This window comes from Mustelus asterias, chromosome 19 (assembly GCF_964213995.1).
Source record: "Mustelus asterias chromosome 19, sMusAst1.hap1.1, whole genome shotgun sequence".
Classification (NCBI taxonomy): Eukaryota; Metazoa; Chordata; class Chondrichthyes; order Carcharhiniformes; family Triakidae; genus Mustelus; species Mustelus asterias.
This window is the reverse complement of record NC_135819.1, coordinates 9,199,874-9,221,983: the sequence shown is the minus strand read 5'-3', so window position 1 is coordinate 9,221,983 and position 22,110 is coordinate 9,199,874. Positions and strand designations below refer to the sequence as shown.

The following is a 22,110-nucleotide window of genomic DNA, read 5'->3' as shown; positions in this document are numbered from 1 at the left end:
TGATAAAACTCATCAATGAAACCCAACAGTTTCCAAAGTCCTTTTAGGATTTAGTTTACTTCTCGTTTCCTCTCCTTATATGTGTTGGAGACAGTTAAACCTGTTAGAAGGACCCACATGAGTCCCATTTTCTTTGCTATGTCCCCGTTTTGATTTATTTTTATACATGCTCCAAACCCCCACCCCAATAAAGATGAGTTTAAAATTTTTTTCAATTTTTTTGTCCTTTCTCCTATTTTTTGTGTTTTTTTCAAACTTTTTTTTTTAGAAGGCTAGAGCTCCTCAGGTCTTAAGAGGCCCAGAGAATCCCCCTGACGTGCTTGGCAATGTAAGACGAATGTTGGGGCTAGCACCAGTCATCCTCATCAGTTTCACTGTAGGGTTCGTGCATTCCTTTTCTTGTGCCAGGTCCTTTCGTTTTCGACACCCCGAGATTGTGATAGTACCCGTTGGGTACGCGTCGCCCATGCCGTGAGGGGGACACGGATGATGACGTCACCCGAGAAGTCCTGGGTGACCTTCCAGAACTTGTCGCCATGGCAGCCTCAAAGGTCAGAGTTTCCTCACTTGGCACATCATAGTCAGGGCTGCAGTAATAGTCATCATTGTGAGAACCCAGGTAAGGCTCAGATACATGGGAGCTGGGAGTGGACCAGCGGCTGCTGCTTTGACGATTCAGCCGAGGGGACTCGTTGCGGGGGATGGTGCTTCTCTCCGTGGCGGGAGACCTGCTGCTGCTCTGCCGCTCCCCCCTCTGATGCTCCGGGGGTGGTGGCGAATATCTGCGTGGCACGGGGGTTGGTATCCTGCCCTGCTGTGACGTATTCATGGCTTTGCGGACCACTGGGGAGTAGGTGACATGCGGCCTAGGTGTGGAGGGAGTCTGGGGAAGTTGCCTGCGTCCGCGCCTCGGTGTGCTGGTGCCAGAGGTGGAAGGTACTGGACTCCCACTCACAGAACTACTGCCCTACATGAAAATTGAAACAAAGCAAATCAAAAAATAAAAAACCAGGAGAAAAAACACAGACAGAAAAACATCGAAGAAAGCAAAGAGATAACAAAAGGAAAAGGGGAAGCAACAATCACAGAACAAAAAGTCAAAAGAAAGTAAAAAGAGAAAGTGACGTCTGTAAGTCAAGGGGTTAAAGAGCAGACATGACTTTTAGTTTACATGGGTTTAAAATCATAATGTTAGGCCATACACATTAAACAGCTTGGAAGCTATCGAGAAATCCAAAACCTAAGCAGGAAATACAGAGGTGTATGGAAATGGGAAAGATTGGTTAATGTTTTTGGGGGTTCTGACCCAGGATTTTGCTGGAGAAATCTGACCTTCTCCCATTCACCTCTGGACTTGCATATATATTTGCCCTTAACAAGAGGTAAACTGTGAAGAATACTGCCCCCTTGAAAAGCTAACTTATCGTCCTCATTTAGAAGTTGACCAAACTACTGTACATTTCGGGAACGTTTATTTTTATTTCAATCACGGCTGTATCTGATACGTTAGGGGAGATTTTCCTGGGTGTGCTCAAGTGCACAGAATGTAAAAGGAGCCAGATCAGTGTAGTGGAACTCACTGGATTGTCCTATGGAGTGCCTGTATGGGTTTGATGGCCCAAATGGCCTCCTTCTGCTATGCCATATATAATACATAAAAGTCAAACACAACTCTCCTTTCACTGATAATGAAAGAAACATTCCGGCATCTCCACTGCATTTATAACAGCGGTGGACATTTTCCTGCAGATACATGCTCTGATCTGTATGAATTTACGACATTTACCAAACCAGCTATCCAGTGCATCTGGGCACAAACCCCCCAAAAATAATCTCCCTGTGAAATCCATTTCCATCTGACAAATCCCTGGGACACCCTCTCTCTCTCTCCTGTCTAAGATTCACTTGTTATAATCCTGAGCCACACAAACTTTTATTGAACCCAATAAAAACATAAGTATTTTTAGTGACAGGAAAAGGATCTTTTGCCCAACAATCCTCCTGTTCTGCACATCAACTCTGATCTACCCATTTACTCAAATTCCATTCTCTCTTTAGAAACAGATTGAATAATCTTATATCTAATTAAACTGTCCACTACAACATTGTTTTCATGATAATTCATTCCACAACTTTGTGAAGCAGTCCTGACTTTTTCCTCATCGTCCTGTGGCACAGTGGTTGGCACTGCTGCCTTACAGCGCCAGGGAACAGGGTTCGATTCCCGGCTCGGGTCACTGTCTGTGCAGAGTCTGCACGTTCTCTCCGTGTCTGTGTGGGTTTCCTCCGGCTTCCTCCCACAGTCTGAAAGACCTGCTGGTTAGATGCTTTGGTCATGCTAAATTCTCCCTCAGTGTTACCCGAACAGGCGTCGGAGTGTGGCGACTAGGGGATTTTCACACTAACTTCATTGCAGTGTTAATGTAAGCCTACTTGTGACTAATAAATAAACATAACTTCTTAAATGTTCCTCCAGCTTGACAATGATCCAAAACCTCTGCACACCTCCAATGTATCCATCACTCTACCATTGGCAGCCATGCCATTAGCTGCTCAGGTCTTAATCTCGGGAATACCCACACAAAATTTCTCTCGCTCCTCCTTTATGACACATCTTAAAATCTACTTCCTTGACCAAGTTGATCACCTGTCCTAATATCTTCTTATGTGACTCAGTATCAAATCTTGTGAAACTCCTCAAGATGGTGTACTATGTTAAAGGCACTATATCTGAAAACAAGAAGAGTAAATAAGTCTGGCATGTGGACATTGCAGACAATTAAAAACTCTGATGGTTTCCTCCAATAGCTCAGTGGGTAAATGCACTGCCAATGTATTACTGAGTTGAATGGACAAGCTCTCAGTTTAAATTCCGATCTATATTCAGTCAGCTGGTGTTAGGTTCAGTCTTTGGGTTCAGGAGGGAAGGAAAGTTAGCCAGGGTTCTTGTTATGATCATATCCTGTTGAAATGTGCCGATCAAAACTCATCTCTCTACACCCTCATTCTCATATTGAACTTCTTCAATTCAGTTGCCTAACCCTCCCATTGAATCTTGTCCCTCGAGTACCCTAACTCTGCAAAGCCCAGTATCTTAATACTCCCACTGATTTTCCTCTCTCTAAATCCTAATTCTCCCATTGAAACCCATCCCTGAAGTGCCCTAACTCTACGATCGCAGCTAATTCTGCTGACACTCCAATCAAAAATCATCCCTTATAATTTTTCTGCAATTGCATCATCTCTCTTGTGCCTTTCTCTCCCATTGAAGCTCATTCCTTTAGCTTTTTACAGTTCTTTTGTGGGGTGCGAATGTTGCTGACTTCAGCATTTGTTGCACATCCCTAATCGCCCTTGAGAAGGTGGTGGTGAGCCGCCTTCTTGAACTGTTGCAGTCCATGTGGTGCAGGTACATCCACAGTGCTGTTAGGGAGGGAGTTTCAGCATTTTGATCTAGCGACAGTGAAGAAATGTGATATAATTCTAAATCAGGGTGGTGTGTGGTAAGAAGGCAAACTTGTAAGTGGTGGTAGTTCCATGCATCTGCTGCTATTGTTCTTCCCATGGTAGAGGTTGGTTTGGAAGGTGCTGGCAGAAGAGTCTTGGTGAGTTGCTGCGGTGCATCTTGGAGATGGGACACTGCTGCTGCTGTGCGTGGGTGATGGAGGGAGTGGAGAATATTCAATCCTACTCTTGACTACTGCCTTGTAAATGATGGTAAGAAGTCTCACAACACCAGGTTAAAGTCCAACAGGTTTATTTGGTAGCAAATACCATAAGCTTTCGGAGCTTGCTGCTCCTTCGTCAGATGGAGTGGATATCTGTTCTCCAACAGTGCACAGAGACACAGAAATCAAATTACAGAATACTGATTAGAATGCAAATCTCTACAGCCAGCCAGGTCTTAAATGTACACAATGTGGGTGGAGGGGGCACCCACCCACCCACCTTGTACACCTTGTGTACAGACAGTGACCCGAGCTGGGAATCGAACCCTGGTCCCTGGCGCAGTAAGGCACCCACCCATCCACCCACTTTGTGTACATTTAAGACCTGGCTGGCTGTAGAGATTTGCATTCTAATCAGTATTCTGTAATTTGATTTCTGTGTCTGTTTGCACTGTTTGAGAACAGATATCCACTCCATCTGACGAAGGAGCTGTGCTCCGAAAGCTTATGGTATTTGCTACCAAATAAACCTGTTGGACTTTAACCTGGTGTTGTGAGACTTCTTACTGTGCTTACCCCAGTCCAACGCCGGCATCTCCACATTGTAAATGATGGACAGCTTTGGGGAGTCAGGAGATGAGTTACTCACCTCAGAATTCCCAGCCTCTGACCTGTTCTAGTACTTATATGGCTGGTTAATAATGACTGCCAGGATGTTGATAGTGGTGGGATTCAGTGATGGTATTGCCACTGAATGTCAAGGCGGGGAAGGTTAGATTTTCTCTTGTTGGAGGTGGTCTTTACCTGGCACTTGTGTGGCTTGAAATTACTTGCCACTTGCCAGCCCAAGCTTGAATGTTGTCCAGGTCTTGCTGCATAGTGGCATGGACTGCTTCAGTATCTGAGGAGTTGTGAATGGTGCTGAACTTTGTGTAATCAGCAGCAAACATTCCCACTTCCGATATTTTGAAGGAAGGAAGATCACTGGTGAGGTGACTGAAGATGGTTGGGTCTAGGACAATACCCTTAGGAATTTATGCAGTGACGTTCTGGAGCTGAGGTGATTGACTTCTAACAGCCACAACAACCTTCCACTGTGTCTGATATACCTCCAAACGGCAGGGAGTTTTCCCCGTGTCACCTACAGACTTCAATATTAAAATATCCATTATAACATCCAATTACACTTTGAATATTTCCAATGTGTTTGCCTTCATTATTTTATATGGTAGATTATTCAAAACATTTATCATACGTCCAATAAAGAATAGCTGTTTACAATTTACTTTTCACCAATTACACCTCCAGTACTATATTCACATCTTAATGTGAAGTAATATTCTCAGTTTATTCTATCAACACCATTTAATATTTTTAGACTGTCTTTATTCTGAATCATAGAATTATACAGCGCAGAAGAGGCCCTTTGGCCCATCGAGTCTGCACTGATGTGCGAGAAACGCCTGAACTCCCACCTAATCCCATTTACCAGCACTTGGCCCATAGCCCTGAATGTTATGACGCGCCAAGTGCTCATCCAGATACTTTTTAAAGGATGTGAGGCCCCCCCGCCTCCACCACCCTCCCGGGCGGCGCATTCCAAACAGTCACCACCCTCTGGGTAAAAAGGTTTTTCCTCAAATCCCCCCTAAACCTCCTGCCCCTCACCTTGAACTTGTGTCCCCTCATGACTGACCCTTCAACTAAGGGGAACAGCTGCTCCTTATCCACTCTGTCCACGCCCCTCATAATCTTGTGCACCTCCATCAGGTTGCCCCTCAGTCTTCTCTGCTCCAATGAAAACAACCCAAGCCGACACAACCTCTCTTCATAACCTAAATGCTCCGTCCCAGGCAGCATCCTGGTGAATTTCCTCTGCACCCCCTCCAGTGCAATCACATCCTTCCTAAAATGTGGTGATCAGAACTGCACACAGTGCTCCAGCTGTGACCTCACCAAAGTGCTATACAACTCCAAAATGGCTTCGCTGCTTTTGTAATCTATGCTTCAATTGATAAAGGCAAGTGTCCCATATGCCTTTTTCACCACCCTAATAACATGCCCTTCCCCCTTCAGAGATCTGTGGACAAACACGCCAAGGTCCCTTTGTTCCACAGAACTTCCTAGTGTCCTGCCATTCATTGAATACTTTCTTGTCAAATTACTCCTTCCAAAGTGTATCACCTCACACTTTTCAGGGTTAAATTCCATCTGCCTCTGATCTGCCTATTTGACCATTCCGTCTATATCTTCTTGTAGCCCAAGACACTCCGCCTCACTGTTAACCACCCGGCCAATCTCTGTGTCATCCGCAAACTTACTAATCCTACCCCCTACACAGTCATCAATGTCATTTATATAAATGATGAATAATAGGGAATCCAGCATAGATCCCTCTGGTACGCCACTGGACACTGGTTTCCAGTCACTAAAGAAGCCTTACATAGAACAGTACAGCACAGAACAGGCCCTTCGGCCCACGATGTTGTGCCGAGCTTTATCTGAAACCAAGATCAAGCTATCCCACTCCCTATCATCCTGGTGTGCTCCATGTGCCTGTCCAATAACCGCTTAAATGTTTCTAAAGTGTCTGACTCCACTATCACTGCAGGCAGTCCATTCCACACCCCAACCACTCTCTGCGTAAAGAACCTACCTCTGATATCCGTCCTGTATCTCCCACCACGAACCCTATAGTTATGCCCCCTTGTAATAGCTGCATCCACCCGAGGAAATAGTCTTTGAACGTTCACTCTATCTATCCCCTTCATCATTTTATACACCTCTATTAAGTCTCCCCTCAGCCTCCTCCGCTCCAGAGAGAATAGCCCTAGCTCCCTCAACCTTTCCTCATATGACCTACCCTCCAAACCAGGCAGCATCCTGGTAAATCTCCTCTGCACTCCTTCCAGCGCTTCCACATCCTTCCTATAGTGAGGTGACCAGAACTGCACACAATATTCCAAATGTGGTCTCACCTTCTGTCATCACCCTCTGTATCCTACAAGTGAGCCAATTTTGAATCCACTTTATCAAATTACCCTGTATCCCATGTGCATTTACCTTCTTTATTCCAGAGGTGAGGGGTTTGCCGTATGAAGAGAGATTGAACAGTTTAGGCCGATACTCTCTGGAATTTAGAAGAATGAGGGGAGATCAAATTGAGGTATACAAGATGATCAAAGGTATGGATAAAGTAGATGTGGAGCGGATGCTTCCTCTTCTGGGGCATTCTAGGACGAGAGGCCATAGTCTTAGGATAAGGAGTAGCAAATTTAAAACAGAATTGAGGAGAAATTCTTCTCCTAAGGATCTGTGGAATTCGCTACCCCAAAGGACGGTGGATGCTGGGACAGTGAGTAAATTTAAAGAAGAATTAGACAGATTTTTAATTCGTAATGGGTTGAAGGATTATCGGGAGAAGGCAGGAAAATGGGAATGAGGAGCATATCAGCCATGATCAGATGGCAGAGCGGACTCGATGGGTCGAATGGCCTAATTCTGCTCCCATATCTTATGAACTTTTAAGTCTCCCACGTGGGACCTTGTCAAAGGCTTTGCTGAAATCCATTTAAATTACATCGACTGCACTACTCTCATCTACACACCTGGTCACCTCCTCAAAAAATTCAATCAAATGTATTAGGCATGACCTCTCTCTGATGAGGCCATGCTGACTATTCCTGATCAAGTTTTGCCTCTTCAAGTGGAGATAGATACTTTCCTTCAGAATTTTCTCCAATAGTTTCCCTACCACTGACATGAGACTCACTGGTCTGTAGCTCCTTGGCTTTTCTCTACAACCCTTCTTAAATAGCGAAACCACATCAGCTGTTCTCCAGTCCTCTGACACCTCTCCCGAGGCCAGAGAGGAATTAAAAATTTGGGTCAGAGCTCCTGCAATTTCCTCCCTTGCCTCTCACAGCAGCCTGGGGCAATATTCATCCGAATCTGTAGATTTGTCCACTTTGAAGCCTGCCAACACCTCCAATACCTTGTCCTCTCTGATGTCCCTAAGAACCTTACAGTCTATCTCCCTAAATTCCATCCCTTCATCTTCATTCTCTTGGGTGAAGACGGTGTTCAACACTTTGTTCAACACTCTACCAATGTCATAGAATCCTGGAATCCCCACAATGCAGAAGGAAGCCATTTGGCCCATCGAGTCTGCACCAATTCTCTGACAGATCATCCCACCTAGGCCCAACCCCTGCCCTATCCCCATAACCCCACCATTTACCCCGCTAACCCCCTTAACCTACACATCTTTGGACTAAGGGGCAATTTACCTAACCAATCCACCTAACGTGTACATTGTTGGACTGTCGCCCAAGAGCAAAATCGACCCTGGGTCTCTGGCGCTTTGAGGCAGCAATGTTAACCACTGTGCTTCACCCGCAGATTACCCCCTCGGTCCCTTACGGCCTTACTCTTTCCTTTAGTCTCTCCTCATGCTGAAACTTGCCCAAGTTTATTCAATAGAACCTCCCAATCCCCTGACTCTATCACCTAGGGCAGCAGATGCATGGAAACACCACTACCTGCAAGTTCCCTACTAGATCACAAACCATCCTGACTTGGACCCATCTCACTGTTCTTTCATTGTTGCTGAGTCAAAATTCTGGAACTCTATCCCTAACAGTACCGACACCACAAGGACTGTGGCAGTACAAGAAAATAGCTCACCACCACCTTCCCGAGGGTAATTAGGGATGGGCAAGAAATGGTGGCCTAGCCAGTAACACCAACATTCCAAAAATGAATATATATTTTTAAATCATCACCTTACACTTGGGGCCAGCCCTCCCCAGTCTCCTTCAGCAGAAACAAAGAACAATACAGCACAGGAACAGGCCCTTCGGCCCTCCAAGTCCGTGCCGCTCCCTGGTCCAAACTAGACCATTCTTTTGTATCCCTCCATTCCCACTCCGTTCATATGGCTGTCTAGATAAGTCTTAAACGTTCCCAGTGTGTCCGCCTCCACCACCTTGCCCGGCAGCGCATTCCAGGCCCCCACCACCCTCTGTGTAAAATATGTCCTTCTGATATCTGTGTTAAACCTCCCCCCCTTCACCTTGAACCTGTGACCCCTCGTGAACGTCACCACCGACCTGGGGAAAGGCTTCCCACCGTTCACCCTATCTATGCCTTTCATAATTTTATACACCTCTATTAAGTCTCCCCTCATCCTCCGTCTTTCCAGGGAGAACAACCCCAGTTTACCCAATCTCTCCTCATAACTAAGTCCCTCCATACCAGGCAACGTCCTGGTAAACCTCCTCTGTACTCTCTCCAAAGCCTCCGCGTCCTTCTGGTAGTGTGGCGACCAGAACTGGGTGCAGTATTCCAAATGCGGCCGAACCAACGTTCTATACATCTGCAACATCAGACCCCAACTTTTATACTCTATGCCCCGTCCTATAAAGGCAAGCATGCCATATGCCTTCTTCACCACCTTCTCCACCTGTGACGTCACCTTCAAAGATCTGTGGACTTGCACACCCAGGTCCCTCTGCGTATCAACACCCTTTATGGTTCTGCCATTTATCGTATAGCTCCTCCCTACATTATTTCTACCAAAATGCATCATTATTTCTACCAAAATGCATAGAAGTTGATAGTTTGCCTAAAGTCCTTTTAACTTATTAACTCTCTCTGCCACACTACTTCAAAATCCTGTCAGACTTTGGGAATATTACAGAAACTGAACATTGAGTGTCAACCTTCTTTCTGAAAAGCGATGACCTATGAAAAACACTCAGTTCATACATTATTTCCAACTGCACGTTTACAATATTCTGCCATTCGCAGAATCTTTTGCTATCCATATCTCTTGAGGCTTTATTTGCAACCCTGAAGGTGCTTTTGTGTCAGTTTCTTTGGGACAATTTACTGCCACCTAGATTGGGATGGGTTCACTCAGTGCACACCAAGGGTCGAACCTTAGGACTGCTTGATAGATCAGTACAAAGATGCTTTATCATCCTAACCCTCAGATAGGGTTTCTACGGCCCCTGTGTATTTATTATTTTGTAATAATTTACAATGTAGGATCATGGAGAAAATTTCTTTCTTTGGTTTATGTTTCATATTCCCCTACATGCTGAAGACAAGCTTCAAGCCTGATACTGGTGCACAGAATGTCACATTGTATTGAAGAATTAAAAGTGTGAAAATATCCCTCAATTACTGAGTGACAATAGTTGATGGCACATCACTCAATAGAACACTTGCTATGAATAAAATTATAAGATCGGTTAATTAATTATATTATGGCCAAATAGACCGCTTACAGTATGGCAGTCCTTATGTGGCACTTTTGTGATTATTAATTAGACAATTGAATCCCACATACCAAGGACAGAACAAATGAGAATCTCAGAATAAGGTACAGACAAACAAATATAAGATTTAGGATAAGACAAAATTAGGCAGGTATATAAAAAGACATGATGATAATAGGTCACAGACATATTTTGAGGAATTGATAGCAGAATTTTGCAGGATGCAGTTATAATTGTGTACTGGACCAAATGATGGGAATTTTCACTTAATCCTCAGATCCTTTCTTACTAGATTGGATTGACCTGGCACCAATACAGACTGGTGTGTGTGCCTTAGCCATTAAGCTGCTGTCTGCTTTTTCAGTCTTTCCTCTCTCCTTTCCTGAGGGTGCTGACGCTCGCTGGGGTACAGCTTACCAGGGGCTCTCACCTCATCAGATCCTTCATAAATGAAAGTAGACAGCCAGTCTAGGCAGGCTATTGGATGCTGCAGGGCATTTTAGCAGAGGTAAATCCTGTCCTCATGCAGTGTTTACACACACGCAGTTTCCAATGGGAGGTTTCTGGATTGTGATTTCTAGTTAATTCCTGCTCTCTCTAGCATACGAATATTGTGATGGATTATAGCTCCCTGCGTCAGCTAAGCTTGGATCAGATTTCGCACAGATTAGGGATTCAACCTGAATCAGTCGAGTCTTTCTCTGTACCCCTTGCAGTCCAAGGTATAGCTTCATAGGCAGCACCAACAAAGAGATGCAGTAGTACAGCGTGAACGTCTTTTGCTGGCCTGAATGTTTTTTGAAAGCTGTAGATCATTGTCTTCATTTCTCCACATCTGGAGACTGATACCTATGCTGCTGATGATGGGAAGGTCGAGGCAGCCTGTTTTTGCAAATGGAAGTGAAGTGTGAAGATAACAGACGATACAGAAAAAGTAGGTTTAACTTCAAATTAAACTGAAAGAACAGTTAATGACAGGACCCTGAACAGCATTGGTGTACAGAGGGATCTTGGGGTTCAAGTCCATAGTTCATTGAAATTGGCCACACAAGTAGATAGGGTGGTAAAGAAGGCATGCTTGCCTTTATTGATCAGGGCACTGAGTACAAGAGTCTGGATGTCATGTTGCAGCTTTATAAAACTTTGGTTAAGACAAACTTAGAGTATTGCGTTCAATCCTGCTCGCCACATTACAGGAAGGACGTGGAGGCTTTGGAGAGGGTGCAGAAGAGGTTTACCAGGATGCTGCCCGGATTAGAGGGTATGAGCTATAAGGAGAGGTTGGACAAACTAGGGTTGTTTTCTCTGGAGCGGCGGAGGCTGAGGGGAGACCTGATAGAAGTCTATAAAATTATGAGAGGCATAGATAGGATAGACAGTCAGAATCTTTTCCCCTGAGTTAAAATGTCTAATACTAGGGGGCACGCACTGAAGGTGAAAGGGGAAAAGTTCAAAGGAGATGTGAGGGGCAAGTTTTTTTTACACAGAGAGTGGTAGGTGACTGGAAAGTGCTGCCAGGGGTGGTGGTGCAGGCATAGGGACATTTAAGAGGCTTCTGGATAAGCTCGTGAATATGCAAGGAATAGAGTGATACGGACCAGGGGCAGGCAGAAGGGATTAGTTTAATTTGGCATCATGTTCAGCACAACATCATGGGCAGAAGGACCTGTTCCTCTGCTGTTCTATGTTCTAACTGGAGGTGAACAGGGTCTCAAAAGCATGAGTGGAATCTGTTATCTCAAAGATCCTCACATAAAACGTGAAATGGATTTACATAAGAACTAGGAACAGGAGTAGGCCATCTGGCCCCTCGAGCCTGTTCCGCCATTGAATAAGATCATGGCTGATCTTTTCGTGGACTCAGCTCCACTTACCCACCCGCTCACCATAACCCTTCATTCCTTTACTGTTCAAAAATCTATCTTTGCCTTAAAAACAGTTGAGGTAGCTTCAACTGCTTCACTGGGCAGGGAATTCCACAGATTCACAACCCTTTGGGTGAAGAAGTTCCTCCTCAACTCAGTCCTAAATCTGCTTCCCCTTATTTTGAGGCTATGCCTCCTAGTTCCGGTTTCACCCGCCAGTGAAAACAACCTCTCTACTTCTATCTTATCTACTCCCTTCATAATTTAATATGTTTCCATAAGATCCCCCTCATTCTTTTAAATTCCAATGAGTATAGCCCCAGTCTACTCAGTCTCTCCTCATAAGCCAATCCTCTCAACTCCGGAATCAATCTAGTGAATCTCCTCTGCACCCCCTCCAGTGCCAGTATATCCTTTCTCAAGTAAGGAGACCAAAACTGTACACAGTATTCTAGGTGTGCAACATAACCTTGTTGTTTTTAAACTCCATCTCTCTAGCAATAAAGGACAAAATTCCATTTGCCTTCTTAATTACCTGCTGCACCTGCAAACCAACTCCTTGAGATTCCTGCACAAGGACACCCAGGTCCCTCTGCACAGCAGCATGCTGCAATTTTTTACTATTTGAATAATAGTCCATTTTGGTGTTATTCCTACCAAAATGGATGACCTCACATTTACCAACATTGTACTCCATCTGCCAGACCCTCGCCCACTCAATTAGACTATCTATATCCCGTTGCAGACTTTGAACGTCCTCTGCACACTTTGCTCTGCCACTCATCTTAGTGTCATCTGTGAATTTTGACACACTACACTTGGTCCCCAACTCTAAATCATCGATGTTAATCGTAAACAATTGCGGTCCCAGCAGTGATCTCTGAGGCACACCACTAGTCACTCATCACCAACCAGAAAAACACCCATTTATCCCCACTCTTTGCTTTCTGTTAGTTAACCAATCCTCTATTTAAGCTAATACATTACCCGTAACGCCATGCACCTTTATCTTATGCAGCAGCTGCAGCAGCCTTTTGTGCAGCACCTTGTCGATTGCCTTCTGGATATCCAGATACACTGCATCCACCGGTTCCCTGTTGTTCACCGCGCTCGTAATGTCCTCAAAGAATTCCAGTAAATTAGTTAAACATGACCTGCCTTTCATGAACCCATAGTGCGTCTTCCCAATGGGACAATTTCTATTGAGATGTCTCGCTATTTCTTGCTTGATGATAGATTCAAGCATTTTCCCACTACAGAAGTTAAGCTAACTGGCATATAGTTACCTCCTTTTTTAAATAGTGGCATCACATTTGCTGTTTTCCAATCTGGTGGAACCGCCCCAGAGTCCAACAAATTTTGGTAAATTACCATGAGTAATTTCCCCCACCCTCTCTTTAGTACCATGGAATGCATTCCATCTGGGCCAGGAGACTTGTCTACCTTTAGCCCCATTAGTTTACCTAACACTGCTTCTTTAGTGATAATGATCATTTCTAGATCCTCACTTGCCATAGCCTCCTTGTCATCAATTTTTGACATGATATTTGTGTCTTCCATCGTGAAGTCTGGCGGCTGACACAAAATACCTGTTCAATGCCTCGGTCATTTCCTCATTTCCCGTTATTAAATCCCCCCTCTCATCCTCTAAAGGGCCAAAGTTTACCTTCGCCACTCTTTATCTTTTAATATTTCTGGGCAGCGAGATAGAAATCTTGGCAGAGTCTAAGAGAAGTTAGATGGCATGATGAGGAAAAGTAGGTTTGTTCTGAATGGTGTGCTTAGATGGTCCAAATGGCCTTCAACATCTGCATCTATGTTGCAACCCCCTGCTGGGTTGACCCAAGAGTACCGTCATCAGAAGAGCCGCAGATCAGGTCCTAAGTGAGGGACAGTGTTGAGCGGGAGGGAAATAAATGAAAAATTATGGTTGGGAGATGGGAGGAAATAATGAAGTTATATTGTTCCACAATTCTCCCATCTCACATGCGATGTTAGAATAAGGCACCAAGTGAACATCAACTCAAGGAAGGAAGAGAGATAGTGATAGGCTATTCATTAATTATGTGAGCAGACAGGCATTTCTGTGGCCGCAGACATGACTCCAGGATGGTGTATTGCCTCCGAGGCCAGGGTCAGGGATGTCCCTGAACGGCTGCCAGGCATCCTGAAAGGGGAACGGTGATAAGTCAGAGGCACCAACCTCTGGTAGAATTAAGGATGGGGTCTTGAATCAAGAACTCAGGGAGCTAAGCAGCAGATCAAAAAGAGGACCTCAAAGATTGTAATCTCTGGATTACTCCCATGTGCTAGTGAGTACAGAAGTAGGAGAATAGGACAGATGAATGCATGGCTCAAGAGTTGGTTCAGGAGGGAGGGTTTTTAGAGGAGGGATCACTGGGACCGTTTCTGGGAAGGTGGGACATATACAAGCCGGACAGTCCGCACCCGAACCAGAATGGGACCAACATCCTTGCAGGTCAGGTTGCTAATGCTGTTGGGAGGAGTTTCAACTAGTTTGACAGGGGGAGGGGACACAGAGCGTTAATACAATATGGACACAGCATACTATAGTAAAGGAAACAAGACAGAGGGAATTCAGCCATTTGAGTTCCAAGGTTGTAAGGCAAGGCTTGATGGCCCCTACTTTAATGTCAGGAGCATTATAGGTAAAACTGAGGGCTTGGATTGACCCTGAAATTATGATATTGTTGCCATCACAGATACATGGTTGAGGGAGGGGCAGGACTGGCAACTCAACATTCCAGGGAATAGGATCTTCAGGCAAAACAGGGGAGGATGTAGAAGAGGAGGTAGCGTTGCATTATTAATTAAGGAGTCAGTTACTGCAGTAAGGAGGGACAATATCGTGGAAGGGACTTCGAATGAGGTTTTGTGGCTGGAGCTTAGGAATAAAAAGAGGGCAGTCACATTGCTGGGAGCATATTACAGATATCCAAACAGTCAGGGAGCAGTAAAGGAGCAGATTATGTAGCCAATTCACTAAGGTGTTTAAAAATAATAATAGGGTAATTATATTAGAGGATTTTAACTTCCCTAACATTAATTGGGATAGTCATAGTGCAAAGGGTTTAGAGGAGGCGGATTTCTTGAAATGCATTCATTCAGGAGAGCTTCTTATGCCAATACATAGAAGATCCAACAAGAGGCAGCACAGTGCTGAATCTTATTCTGGGGAACAAAGCCAGACAGGTGTTCGAGGTGGCAGTGGGGAGCATTTTAGTGAAAGCGATCACAACACAGTACAATTTAGGTTTGTTATGGAAAAGGAAAAAGATGGTCTGCAAAAAAATGGTTTGGGGAAGGCAAATTTTATCAGAATAAAGCAGGATTTAGCCAAAGTTGACTGGGAACAGCTTCTTGTGAGAAAATCTACAGCATAACAGTGGGGGTGTTCAAAAAGGAAGTGGGGAGAGTACAGGCCCAACATGTTCCCCTTTTTAAAATTCATCGTGGGACATGGGCATTGCTGGCCGGCCAACATTTATTGCCCATCCTAACTCACCCTTGAACTGAGTGGCTTGTCAGCCCATTTCAGAGGGCAGTTGAGAGTCAACCACATTGCTGTGGCTCTGGGGTCACATGTAGGCCAGACTGGGTAAGGGTGGCAGATTTTCTTCCCTAAAGGACATTTAGGGTAAAACAAAGGAGCAACAAGCCCAGAGAACTCTGGATGTCCTGGAATATTCAGGACTGGATAAGATAGAAAAGAGAGGCTTTTAGTAGGTACAAAGGGAGAAAACAAAGGGAGACCTTAGTGGAGTATAGAAAGTGCAGGGGGGAACTTAAGAAAGCAATTAGGAGAGCAAAGAGGGGGCATGAAAAAGCACTGGCGGGTAGGATTAGGGAGAATCCCAAGATATTCTATAAGTATATTAAGGGGAAGAGGATAACCAGGGAAAGAATTGGGCCCATCAGGGACCAAGGGGGGCAATCTGTGGGTGGAATTGGAGGATGTTAGTAGGTTGTTAAATGAGTACTTCACGTCTATCTTCACTCAGGAGGAGGAGGATTTGGGTACAGAATTCTAGGAGAGGAACTGTGAGGTTCTTGAATAGTTTGACATAGGGAGTGAGGAGGTATTGGAAGTTTTGGCAAGCTTAAAAGTGGACAAATCCCCAGGTCAGGATGAGTTGTATCCCAAGCTGCTGTAGGAGGCAAGGGAGGAAATTCCTCTCTGGCCACAGGAGAGTCATCAGAGAATTGGAGGACAGCTAATGTGGTTCCACTTTTCAGGAAGGGTGGTGAAAATAAACCAGGGAATTACAGACCAGTGCGTCTCACATCAGTGGTAGGGAAACTATTGGAGAAAATTCTGAAGGAGAAAATTAATCTCCACTTGGAGAGGCGAGGTTTGATAAGGGATAGTCAGCATGGCTTTGCCAGAGGGAAGTCATACCTAACAAATGTAACTGAATTTTTTGAATAGGTGACTGGGCACGTAGAATCACTACAGGGCAGAAGGAGGCCATTCAGCCCATCAAGTTTGCACCAGCTCTCTGACAGAGCATCTTACCAAGTCCTATCCCCATAATCCCACATACTTACCCGACTAATTCCCCTAACTTATACATCTTGGGACACTCAGGGACAATTTATCCTGGCCAATCAACCGAACCTGCACATCTTTGGACGGTGGGAGGAAACCGGAGCACTCGGAGAAAACCCACGCAGACGTGCAAACTCCACACAGGGAGAACCTGCAAACAGACAGTCACTCAAGGCCAGAATCGAGCCCGGGTCCCTGGCGCTGTGAGTCAGCGTTGCTAACCACTGCGCCACTATGTCGATGAGGGTCGTGAAATTGGTGTAGTTTATGTGGATTTCAGCAAAGCCCTTGACAAGGTCCCACATGGGAGACTGATAAAAAAGAAAGTACATGGAATCCAGAGTAACTTGGCAAGCTGCATCCAAAACTGGCTTAGTGCTAGGAGACAAAGGGTGGTGGTAGAAGGCTGTTTGTGTGACTGGATGGCGGTGACTGGTGGTCTACCACAAGGATCATCATTGTTTGTGAGATATATAAATAATATAGATGAGAATGTGGGGGGGGAGGGGGTGATAAGTAAGTTTATGGATGACACGAAGATTGGCAGAGTTGTTGACAGTGAGGAAGAAGGTCTTAGTTTGGTATAGGTTGGTCAGATGGGCAGGTCTGTGGTAGATGCACTTTGGAAGGAGTAACAAGACAAGGGAGTACTCAATGAATGGCAGGACTCAAGGAAGCTCAGAGGAACAGAGAGATCTAGGGTTCTTGTGCACAAATTCCTGAAGGTGACGGGGCAAGTTAATAGGGTAGTTAAGAAGGCATTTGGGACGCTTGCCTTTAGTTGTGGCATAGATTATAATTGCAGAGAGGTTATGTTGGAGCTGTACAAAACTTGGCCACTGTCTGTAGTTCTGGTCACCTCACTGCCAGAAGGATATGATTGCACTGGAGAGGGTACAGAAGAGATTCACCAGGATGTTTTTGGGATGGAGCATTTGATCTATGAACAAAGGCTGGAGAGGCTCATACAATGAGATTTCTTTCAATGTGAGGATCAGTGCTCGGAAGTGAAATATGTAACGTTTACACCTTGTGCCAGCTTTAAGCACTCACAGCCCAGGTTCAGGTAGGGATGGGCGGGTATAGGGGATGTGGTATAATCAGAAGCATGGACGGTACTCATGTATATCTGACTTGTACCAAAGAAAACTAGCTTGGCAAGTGAAAAGCCAACCAGTTCGAGGGCATAAAACAAAAATTCAGCCCCAAGCCATGAAAAGAGGTTCAACTTGATGATGATAGAAGGTAACGTTTTGCCATATCCTGCACTGAATCTAAGAAACATGAGTCCAACCCAATCCAATCCTACAACACTGCGGAAGCCAACAACTAGATGTCTTTGGTTGATACAGGTGCATCAGTAGATGTGATCATCAAAAGCACCGATGAGCTATCGCTCATTCACCTCCCTCCCCCTCAACTCTCACACAAACAGTTTAAACTTATACATGTGTTGACAGATTCCTTCAAATTCTACCAGTTTTTGGAAACTTTCAGTCTTGCAATGAACAGGACAATGAAGTTCACTTTATTATAACTGCTGTCAATTTGATCAAAATGGTCTGCAATGTATTAATTCCAATAGAATTCAACTTTTGAATAAATATACTTGTTTTACAAAGCACTGTTAAACTGAAGAACTAACAAATTAACTTTCAGATTAATAAAGCTGCACATCCTTCTGAACTGTTCACAGATGTATTCTGTATAAATTGGCTGTTAAAGAACTGCATTATTCAAGAAACTCAGCATTGTCAAGAAAGTAGTTACTATCTTAGTGTCTCAGCTAATATAACTGTGGTCCCAAATGCCTTGTGCTCTTGACAGATGCTGCCCAACCTACTAAATGTCTCCAGCATTTTGTGTTCATCTTGGAGATTTTCTGTAAATTTTGTTTGGATTTTACTTCAAGTTGGTGAAAAGACTACGCCACATCACAATTAAGAATCGATGAGTGAGCAGGAAAAAAACCCTCTGCTAATTTTCCAAGTTAGCTAATCTCAGCCAGGCAGCTGGAAAGGTAACGCTACAATTTGCCTCAGTCTCTCCTGGGCTAACAAATGAATAAAATAGTCAATTTTCTTGTTTCTGATCACAGTCCGGTGAATTGTGCTGGGAAATATATTGTGTGAACAGCTGGTGAGGAGATGAAACTTACGGACCAGCCTCCACATTTTGTGCTCAAAAGTAATAAAATGATGAGGTTCTAGAGAGGCAGCTAGAATCTTAGGAGCAAACGTCAGCACCAAAAAGGGAGAGGATGAAGAAGGAAATCAAGTTTTTCTGACAAGTGCCCTGATCTGTATAGGGCATGTAGCAAATAGGTGACTTGCTGTTGTAGACTTCTATCAATGACAATACCTCAGCAACTGGGAGCTAAGTGAGAATGGTCCAGGACTGATTTCCCCAGTGAGCATATGGCTCACAATCCTATCTTCCTCCCACGCTTCTGTTTGGTAACTTCCACCGAGGCACTGATTCACTGGCGGAAGGGAAAATTGATGGAAGCATCACTTCATAGTGCAATGCATTGGTATCCATATATAATGCAACACCTACGCCTTTACACACATTTAAATCCTGCAACTATGTTAAGTTATTTTTAGTGCAGATTTCTGATTATTGTTTCGGCAATTGACTAAAATCTTTCGAGAGAACAAATTTATTATTGTACGATCATTTCATACACTTGTATCCAATTCTCTGCATTCATTTCAGGGTGGTGTTAACCTGCTTAACATCTTCACCAAATGCTGGGGAAGATAGCTGGACATAAGCATGCTTAGAACCTGGAACAATGCTGCCAGCAATTTCTACTCTTTGCTGATATTAATTATGGCATTGGGTACCTTGATAAATGAATAAAAATGTAGCAGTAATCACTGGGGAAATTCCTATCGCCTGGTCTGGCTGGATTTGTTTATTTTTACCTTGTATTGTGAGAAGAAAACCAGAATTCATTTTGTGCTTTATCACAACTGTCAGGAAAATCTCAAAGTGCTTGGCACACAATGATTTAACCTGAAGTGCTGTTATATAAGGCTCAAAGAAACACTAATATTAAAGTTATAGAACTACCCAAACATCAGAATTAGCTGTCAACTCGCTCATTTGAAATTAAACTCTTCATATTTTAAACTAAAGCTGAAGAACCAATTAAAATATAATTTTACAATTTTAAATATTTAAACAAATTTGCATGTTCTTCTATTGTTTATTTTCCTCCTAATCTCTTACACCCCGTCGTTTAAAAATGAATGAATTCTAAGCTTCCTGAATAATTATCTTCTAGAAATGTTAATTTATTTTTCCATCTTTCGTGATTCTGGTGAGAGGGGAGAAACTGGAAACTTAGGAACAAAGGTCGGCAGTGAAACAGAAGAGGATGAGGGCAGAAATCTTTTTCTGGAGGCGGATGCAAAATTTAAATACCACTCTGGCTAAAAAGCAATTCCAAAAGATGAACTGTCAGGCAAACAATTGATCAACATCTAAAGATTGACACAGATTCCAATCTGTTAATCTCTGAGGTTTTCTGTATTGAATGAGGGAGGGGCCAGCAGATGAACGTAATTGTGTGTGTCTGTGTACTTGTGTGAAGGGGGCGTGGGGCTTTCAGGGCAACAGCACTCAAATAGTTAAAAGCTTCCAGGTTTTATAGAGTCTAAAATATTTTGAAAGAAAAATCAAATAATTATTGCAACATGTTTATGTGATCTCCTTCTCCTTATGGGGTATTTCCAAAGAGTAACGTTTATTTATTAGTCACAAGTAAGGCTAACATTAACACTGCAATGAAGTTACTGTGAAATTCCCCTAGTCGCCAAACTCCGGCGCCTGTTCGGGTCAATGCACCCTAACCGGCACGTCTTTCAGACTGTGGGAGGAAACCGGAGCACCCGGAGGAAACCCACGCAGACACGGGGAGAACGTGCAAATTCCACACAGACCCAAGCCGGGAATCGAACCCGGGTCCCCGTCACTGTGAGGCAGCAGTGCTAATGAGAAATGTGTAGGTAAACAGATTACACGCTGTGAAGTGCAAGTGTTTTGTGAAATATCTCTTGTCGATATATTTAACCTGTATGGCCTAACAGCTTTTCAGAAATGCAGAAGGCAAGAGGAACAGCATTCATGGTATAAAATATTGGATCTCAGTAAAACAGGAAATGAATAACCATACATTCCAGCCATTTCTTTGCAACATTTTGAGCCCAATAAACTCAAAAAAAGCACCATGCAAAAGAGTTGCCTGAATCATGCTCCCATTCTCCTTCAGTTCAGTAGACCAACTCCTAGATAAAGTGACTAGCTTCTTCTAATTGACTCTTGGGCAGAATACCTCAACAATACAAATACCTTCTCCAAAACAGGCCCTTGAGATGTATGACCATTCATTCTGCTGCACAATTGGAATAAGTAGGAGCTACATTTCAACTCAGTCTGGGGCTGAAGGGAGGCGGGGAACTGAGGATGAAAAGTTTGGACAGACATGGTCAATGTCTGTTTTCTTTTCCGTGGAGGTGGAAGATCACTGCTCTGTGCAGGATTATATTTTCGTTGTCCAGATGATAAGCAGATTGGCCATGAGAACATCAGAACTCAGCCTGACTACACCCCATCTACTGACAATGCTGCAGTAATGAGATTCATACAGATAGTGATCAGGAGTGAGAACCTGAGATGATTTTCTCTTGAGCTCAGTGCAAGAGGGCTAAATATAAAGTGGCTGAGTCAGCAAACTCATCACAAATTGATTCTAAATCAGCCTGAGGAATCTTGAAATAACATGCTCTGACACTTGAGGGGTGGATTGTTTCTGAAATATCTTACCCTTCAATCTTTTCTCTTTTGGGAACGTTATCATCTTGCCAATTGTTATCACTGATTCTTGCCTGACTCCACTAGCTAATGACAGGTGCAGCATGGATGTATGTGATCTTTTTATCACCTCAAATTTATCACAAGTCAATCACAAGTTTACACTAGAAATTGGCTGAGAGAGTAACTGCACAAATACCAGTCCCACAAATGATTAAGTGAGATTTGGTCCACTTCTCATTCTGAATAACTTAGAATCCGTCCAATTTAATAATCATTCACATCTTACCATTTCCTTCCCTAATAAATATACTTAACCTTGAATAGGAAGAGGATAGGATGGCAGTATGCTCCAAATTTACTGTAGAGCCCCAATGCTTTGCTAAAGATCACATTATGCAGAGGGAAAAATACAGAGCTATAGTTCGCCACTGTTTGAAATCCTTGGGACCAAAGAGTGTCTCCTCCTGCTGGCTACCTCACTGAAAGAAAATCCATGAATGAGACAGGTTCAGTACGCGGGACGAGGATATTAACTGTTAATTGAACCAGTTTCACTGGTGTGATGTTAGGAGTAAAGTTATTAATCAAAGTATCCGGAGTTCAGGTTATTAATTAAAATAGTTGCGAGGGATCAATATGGCGATGAGTACAGGAGGTTGGGGTTCTAATCACAGTAGGTTCGGGTTTATAGTTTGATGACACTACATTAGGGCTGCAGTTGTGTTTATAGAAAAGTGAGGTTGGGGAAACTTTGGTGATTATTGTGGATTGAGGTTGGATTGTGATTACTGTAGATTGGGGTTGGATTGTGATTACTGTAGATTGGGGTTGGATTGTGATTACTGTAGATTGGGTTTGGATTGTGATGACTGTAGATTGGAATTGGATTGTGATTACTG

General features: G+C 43.8%; 1 protein-coding gene across 1 annotated transcript in view; it reads right to left on the bottom strand.

Moving 5' to 3' along the window:
* Nucleotides 1-346: 346 nt before the first annotated feature.
* Nucleotides 347-22,110, bottom strand: part of cacna1ab (calcium channel, voltage-dependent, P/Q type, alpha 1A subunit, b) — a 572,403-nt gene continuing 550,639 nt past the window's right edge. The window contains exon 48 of the mRNA XM_078234782.1: nucleotides 347-967. Within this exon, the coding sequence (XP_078090908.1) occupies nucleotides 347-967 (621 nt within the window). The remainder of the gene's footprint in view (nucleotides 968-22,110) is intronic.